Here is a 7,284-nt window from a genome sequence, read left to right on the forward strand (position 1 = left end):
GACGCCGCAGGGCACGCCCTTCCGGCGACATCCTCCCCCATGCCCGGGGCTGCCAGGAAGTTCGGGGGACACCTGTTCTCAGGCTGTTGGGGATCTATGAGGTGGGTCATCGTGCCCACCGCTGTCTCTCCCAGGAGGCCCGTGGACCCTCACGTGATGGCATGCAGCCGGTTCGCCCGGACGAGCTGTACCCGCAGTGGGTACTTCCCGGGACTCGCTCTACCGTCCCCTCCCCCGAGAACACACAGCAGGATGACGCCGTCCGCAGCCCCAGCCCACCACACTCCCTCTCCCAGAGAGAGAATGAAAGTGCCGATCTTGGCAAAACGATTTTATTGTTTAAAAAAAGTTACATTCGCCATACAAACAGTCACTTTAGAAACTCTGAATGCGTCTCATTGTCTGAGGCGTCTTTAAGTGCTCAGTATTTCCATAAAAACCAGGGGCAGTTTCTCTCTCTGCAGAAACGCATGGCACATTCTTGCTGCTGGGCAGAGGGGGTTTTCACGCTCTCCGTCTCCGTGTCACTCAAGGGAACGGACGGTCCCCTGAGAAGAGAGTTTCTCCATCTCTCTTCTCCCGACGGATGGCCAGCGCCGAGCGTCCAAGCACGGGACAGAGGACACGGGGACGCGAGGTAATGGAAGCACACCCTGACAGCCCCATTTAAGTGTCCTGCAGCAACAGCCTCTAGGCACGGAACCTACTGGGCCTTCCCAGCTGGAGACAAGGCACAGGCCGTGACAGCCCTCGGGCCAGCGGAGGCCCTGCTGGTATCTGCTCTCACCCCGCAGCTCCAGTGTGGAACCGGGAGGAGTGGACGGACCAGGCTGCATGGCAAAGTAGACGCAGACTGGGCCCATGGGTACCAGCTAGTCCAGGGCCCCTTCCTCTAATGCGCCCCACAACGTCTCATGATCTATCCTTTTGCCCCTAAGGACCCACACCGACAAATTTATGTGGTTTTGTTTATACCTCCACTTTCAAGGCTAACTACCACCCATTCAAATCTACTCCGTAAAGCTTTCAGCAGGTGAAAAACGGTGGAGAAGATGCAGAGACTTCCTTTAAGGCACCAGAGCAAGGCAAGGGTTTCAAACAAACGCCATCCCGCGAACAGATGCGCTCCCCAAAGAGCCCGGAAAGGAGGCTTCATCGAGGGGATCACCGCCCCGCCCCCGCAGCTCACGCATTTCAGAAATGCCTCCTCCGGTCCCTGCTGTTTATTCTTGTGCTGCCCACAGCATCAGCGAGTAGGGACCTTGCTCAGCTTAGAGAGCAGGAACCCTCGCTCCCGCCCCAGCTCCAACTGCCGACAGAGGCGAGGCCGGGCGCCTCTGGAGAAGGGTCCCTGGGTGTTTCCGGAAGACATCTGCACATCTTCCCGGGTCACCTGCCGACATCACATCGCCCCCCACGCCCCCTCCCGGCTCCTCCGGTGAAGACGTGCTGTGTGCTGTGTGGGGAGGCTGATCGACATGGGACGCGGGCTCTAATCTAGAACAGGCAGGAAGCGGGCTCTGCACTTCACGTGGGGACTCCATAGGTAGACACAGCAAGGAAAACAACACGCACCCCCGCGACTCCCACTCTCCCAGCAAGCGACGAAGATGGGCGGCAGACGGCACAGACGGCACCTGGGCGGCACTCGCCGGCCCGCAGGACAGTGAGGATGAACTCGCACTCAGCTCCAGCGACCAGGCTGAGACCTTGAGAGCCGGGCGGGCCGACAGAGCTGCTCTTACGCCAGTGCCGTCCTGGCTCTCAGGCTCTCATCGGCGGCCAAATGCTGATTAGGTTGGAGAAGTGCCCTGTTCCTCATGGAAACGTCACCTGAACAAAGCCAGCAGCACCTCTGGTGCCACCCGCCTGGCTGCGGCCCGAGGTCTGCGGCGCCCAGCAGAGCAGCTGCAGGGGGTCGTGGGCAGGAGAGCACTGTGGCTCACCCGCCCTTCACACAGCCAGGCCGGCGGCCCTCGTGGGCCACGTGGCCTGGTGACATTGGGAGGCAGCAGCCCTCTCAAAGCCCCCGCCCCCTCTGCAGTCTGTCCTTTGCGGGGCGGGCGGGTGCCCATTGCGTTGGCCTGCCACCATGCCCACCTCGCCATGTCGCCTCCGGCCTTGGCCGTGACTCGTTCATTTTCTGACACTGACCACTGCCAAGCAGCTTCTGTGCTGGCGAGCTGAGGTCTGCAAGGCCCTGTCTGCTTGAGATGAAAATGAGCCGGGCAAGGCTGAGGCAGAGGCTGCTTCTGTGAGGCTGCATGAATTTTTGTTGAAAAAAAAAAAAATTTTTTTTTATGAAAACTAAGTTGTAGAAAACCGCCCCTTAAGATTTTACGGAAGCTCCTCCCTTTCTCTGTCCCATTGTCCCCGGCTCTCTTCCTGGGCCCTCTTCCTGGGAAAGGAGGAAGCGAGGCGAAGCAGGAGGGAGCTCCCAGCCCGTGCTTTCTGGAATGACGACCCTCGAGGGAGTGCTCTGAAGGATCAGTCCACTGGCAGAAAGCTCTGGTTACACAGCTAACTGGGGACCCCAGGGTGGGAAGAGAGCACTCTCTGCAGAGGAGCCGGGAGCAGGGGGATCGACGAGACGAGACTGTTTTAACTTGTGGTTAGCAGAAAACATGCTTCCAGATCAAAACGGAATCTAGCTTACAACAGCCTGGAAAGTCCCCCAGTCCTTCCCGACAACTGATGGTAATAACGCTTGCTCTGGAAATGCTAAGTTGACAAAGCCTCCCGAAGGAGGGGCCCTCCTACCTTTTACAGGACTGAGAGGAACCCCCGCTGCACTGAGCACCCAGGGGCTCCTGGGAAGGAGGTGGCACCGCAGGGGGGGGGCTGGGGACACCCCTCTGGACTCCTGAAGACCCGGGTTCCACGCCTGGTCTGTGGTCAGTGGACAACTTGTTTTAAAATCATCAGTAAGAGAGGGTCCCTCCACCTGCCTCGCAGCATTGCTGAGAATCAAGGCCACCTCGTGTAAACCGTGCAGTGTCCAGCCTGGCACTTATCAACCCCGACGTCAAAACTGTTCCTACAGCTCAGGCTTCTGATCAGAGCTTCTTCAGCACCCGCTGCCCTCCCTCCCACCGTGATGGAGGAGGCCTCGCCGAGCATCCCACCCCGGGATGGGCCTGGGCAGGCTCCCTGTGCTGGGAGAGCGGGCGAGTGCAGGGCTGCAGGACTGGGAAGCCGGGGTTCCAGTCCCAACGTGCTCACCAGTGTCCCTGTGGGAGCCGGGCACCCGTGCTCCCTCTCCAGACTCGGGGTCCTTGGCTTATGGAACGGGGTAAAGCTGGATCACAGCAGCATTTTTAAAAAACTATGTATCAACTCGATTCCGCAGATTAAAAGCAACGTTTTTTTTGAAAATGAAAAATAGAAACTAGAGGGTACCCCATGTTCTCAGGGGAGACATTCCTTATGACACTTGTGCCCGAGACAGGTCTCTGCATGTCTCGTGATGCAGTGTGTTCCTTGCTGTGGATCACGGTCCAGAACACTTGGAAACCACCAGCCTCGGTGGCCGGCCTCTGAGAATCTCTCCTTCCTGGCACAGGGCAGGGGGGAAAGGGGAAGGGGCGTGGGCGGAAGCAGGACTGTGGACGCCGTCTCCCACTGGACTTTCCGGTGTGGCTTTAAGACAGCACTTGATTCTGGAAAGGAAGCCTTTGGTATTTTTATTTGCCCGCACCCTACCCCCATGTGCACGCTCTCCACAGGGAAGGGGTGCGTTTTGATGCGAGGCACTCCTCTAAGAACAGGACATTCCAGGCTTAGGCCCGCAGTGACTCACTATTATTCAGAAATAGTGACATCAGGAGCCAGCTTACCCCTTGTCCTGGAACGAGGCTCGGGCATGTGGAGGTCCCTCTCGATCTGATGTTGCAACCACAGAGGAAGAAGTTCCCAGAGAACAGCTGGAGGGGTGCTCAGGCCAAGGCCCCAGGGAGGCGGATACAAAATGCAAATGCAGCACCGTGGGGCCCCAAGGCAGTCAGCCCGCAAGCCCGCAGGATGGTGCGAGAGCGCCCCCACGTGGCCAGAAGTGGCATCCGAACCGCAGCCACCTGTGTCCACTCACGAGCACCAGCCGCCAGCATCTCTAGAGCAAGTTAAAACGCGGACCCCCAGAAAGGGAAGCCAGGGTTGGCCCCCCCTCCGCATAAAGAGAGATGTCCTGTCTGGACTGGGTCGTCGGAGGCTGGCGGAAGCAGAATTGTCACAAGAGTGCCTTTTCACATGGAGAGCCCCTGGCTCGGGCAGCCATTTCAAATGAAAGCAAAGACTTCCTTTAGATCCATAGCCTTGAAGAAAGTGTGAACGAGCGAGAGCAGAGACAGAGATTTCGAGAAGCGCCTCGTCAGGAAAGCCTTGTGTGTGGCGCTGACACGTTGTATCTGCCTGACAGAATGTATCTGCCCCATACGAAGTCACAGTCACGCAGAAAAGTCCACGTTATCCCTTTACAGTCATAGCTGGTGGGCATGGCTATGTGGCAAATTGAAATAAAAAAATCTGTCCTGAGATTTTTGATTTTTTTAAAAGCATTTCAGAGCACCAACCCCTACACCCCGACCTTGGGGGTTTCAGAAAAATAGGTAGTGCTGGCTCACGCTTCTCAAGAGCAGAACACCCAGTCTATTCTTAAGGAGAAGCTACTGATTTGTCACCCCAAGTCTTCAGCAGTGAATTAGTGGTGAAGGGAGAGGTGGCAGGAGGGACCAGTAGACAGGAAGCCGGCAGGCTGGGTGCTGCCAAGAGGTAGCATGAGACAGGCAGCCGGGTCACAGTCTGCCCCCCGCCCCCGGGTGCTGTGAATCTGCCGAGCCCCCAAGGAGGTCCTGCGCAGCCCCTGCTGCCTGTGAGCTGAGCACCCCCCCCCACCACCACCAAGGAGGCCTGGCTTTGGTCTGGTCAGATCAGAGCATCCGGGTGGTCTAGATCGCGCGACGTCATACTGTTTCCCCCAAATAAGTTGTCACCATCAGAGAAAGATTTGACTGGATCTCTCCCGGCAAAACAAGAGGGGATACTGAGAGTGGAAACACCCACCGGGAAGTCCCCTGAAATATAAGGGATCCCCTGAAACGGGGAATCGCTGGAAAAGTCTGAGTATGCCCAGTGTCTCACGGAGGGGCTGGCTGGCGAAGTGGGGGGAAGGGGTCCTCGCTGAGGGGCTGGGAACCAGTGCCTCCCTACGCCGAGGTCATCCACTCCAAACAGCAGTCGCAAGATGTCTGGAACCATACCTGTAACATCCTCGTATTCGCCGCTGTGTTACTGTCTCTGAGGGACAGCCGAGAACAGAGAGGGAATGGGAAGACCCCTCCACAGGAGGGACCTAGGCACAGAACCAGAGGCACAGACCAGGTGGAGGCGGCCATGCAGAGGACAGGTCAGCAGGCTGACATCAGAGGCTCAGGAAAAGGACAGAGACAGGAAGCGGGGGCTCCAGAGGCCCGAGCACCTGGACAGCCCCCAGTGCCCTGCTTCACACGGGCCCTGCACCTGCGCGGATGCCGGTGCTCCCTTCTCTCCACCGCCCTGCTCTTCTCCACGGGAACCGGTTCGAGGACCACCGCCTCCAGGATCTCTCCCCTGATTCACTCACGCCATTTCATTCCTCTTTCTCAGGTTGGGGGCTTTCACGCTGCCTTGTTTTGTGCTGGTTGATATGAATGTGTAACTGCCGTGGGTCTTTTCTTTAGGTGGATGTCTCTCTGCTGACTTGGATGTGAAGCGTCCACGAGCAGAGACTCCATTTCTTCCCTGTTTCTGCGTCTGCCCACCACAACTGGACGGGGACTGTCAAAGGGAGTGGGACGGGGCCTCTCCAGGGGCCTGACCGAGCATCAGATTGCAGAGAGCCAGGGCAGCCGGGCAGGTGGCAGGACCGAGAGGGGAGGGGCGAGGACAGGTGGGGGCCAGCACTGGAGCGAGCAGAGGACAGAGGCACCGTCAGCCCAGAAACGCCTCATAGTCCATGTACCAAACCAGCTGGCCAGAACCGGGCAGGACTCCCGAGATGGGCCACTTCTTGGGCTCGTGGCCTACGCGGCTCACCAGCATGGTGATGTCACGCTTCAACCTGCCCATGACCAGGACCACCACCTTCCTGGCGCGGTTGATGAGGGGCAGGCTGAGGCTCATGCGATGGTACGGCTTGGAGGGGCTCTCGGTCAGCACCACCAGCTGCTCGCCGTCCAGGCCCGCGGGTGACTGCGGGAAGAGGGAGGCCGTGTGCCCGTCGGGGCCCATTCCCAGCAGCACCAGGTCGAAGCTGCTGTTGGTCACCAGGGCTGAGATCTGCTCAGCGTAGGCCTGGGCGCCCCGGTCCTGCTCGGCGCAGAGCCGCTGGTGCAGGTGCACGGGCATGGGGTGGACGTTGTAGTAGGGGACCCGGACGTGCTGCAGCAAGTGAGTCTGCAGGCCCTGGAAGTTGGACTCGGGATCCCAGAGCGGGACGCAGCGCTCGTCCACCAGCCACAGGTGCGTGTGGGCCCAGGGGAAGCCGTAGTGCCCCGTGGCCAGCTGCTGGAACAGGACTATGGGGCTCGAGCCACCCGAGAGGGCCAGGTGGAACTGGCCGAAGCGCCGCACCGCCTGCACCGCTGTGGCCTCGATGTCGCTGGCCAACTTGGCGATCAGCTCCTCGGGCCAGGCCGTGACCAGCGGGCTCTCTCGGTACGTGGCCCTGAGAACCTGGAAGTCACTGGGCATCGGAGCCGAACCTGGCCCCAGCACCAGCTGCTCCACCTGCTGCTGGCAGAAGGCCAGCTGGCCGCCTGCGAACTCAAAGTCCAACAGGTGTCCATTCTCAGCTCCTCCGGGGTAGAGGCGGGGGACCTCACGGGCCAGGCTGTCCAGCAAGGGGGTCCAGAAGACCCAGGAGGCCAGCAGGTTCTCCGTGGTGACGAAGGAGTCCTTCCGGCCGTGGAAGATGTGCGATATGAGGATGGAGTAGGCGTCCCGCTCCCTCACGGGGCTGTAGGCATAGTAATCGGACAGAGGGCGGCCGAAGAGGCGGAGCCCTGGCCGGCCCTCCACCTCCTTCCAGCTCCTGGAGGGCAGGGTGGGCTTGAACAGGCTCCGGCTGACCAGCACGGCAGGGGTGCCCAGCTCGCCGTGGCCGATGTAGAAGATGATCTGCTGAGGCAGGCACGGGCTCTGGGCCGTGACCCAGTCCTTCTCGCTCTGGGCACAAAACGCCCGGTTCTTGAACAAGATCCGAACATAGCCCACTCTCTCATCCAAGGCTTTGCCAGACATCAGGATGAA

General features: G+C 59.5%; 1 protein-coding gene across 1 annotated transcript in view; it reads right to left on the reverse strand.

Moving 5' to 3' along the window:
* Nucleotides 1-316: 316 nt before the first annotated feature.
* Nucleotides 317-7,284, reverse strand: part of H6PD (hexose-6-phosphate dehydrogenase/glucose 1-dehydrogenase) — a 27,860-nt gene continuing 20,892 nt past the window's right edge. The window contains exon 6 of the mRNA XM_011382617.2: nucleotides 317-7,284. Coding sequence (XP_011380919.1) covers nucleotides 5,965-7,284 — 1,320 coding nt within the window. The 3' untranslated portion in view covers nucleotides 317-5,964.

The sequence above is a fragment of the Pteropus vampyrus genome, unplaced genomic scaffold, assembly GCF_000151845.1.
Source record: "Pteropus vampyrus isolate Shadow unplaced genomic scaffold, Pvam_2.0 Scaffold484, whole genome shotgun sequence".
NCBI classification, from domain to species: Eukaryota; Metazoa; Chordata; class Mammalia; order Chiroptera; family Pteropodidae; genus Pteropus; species Pteropus vampyrus.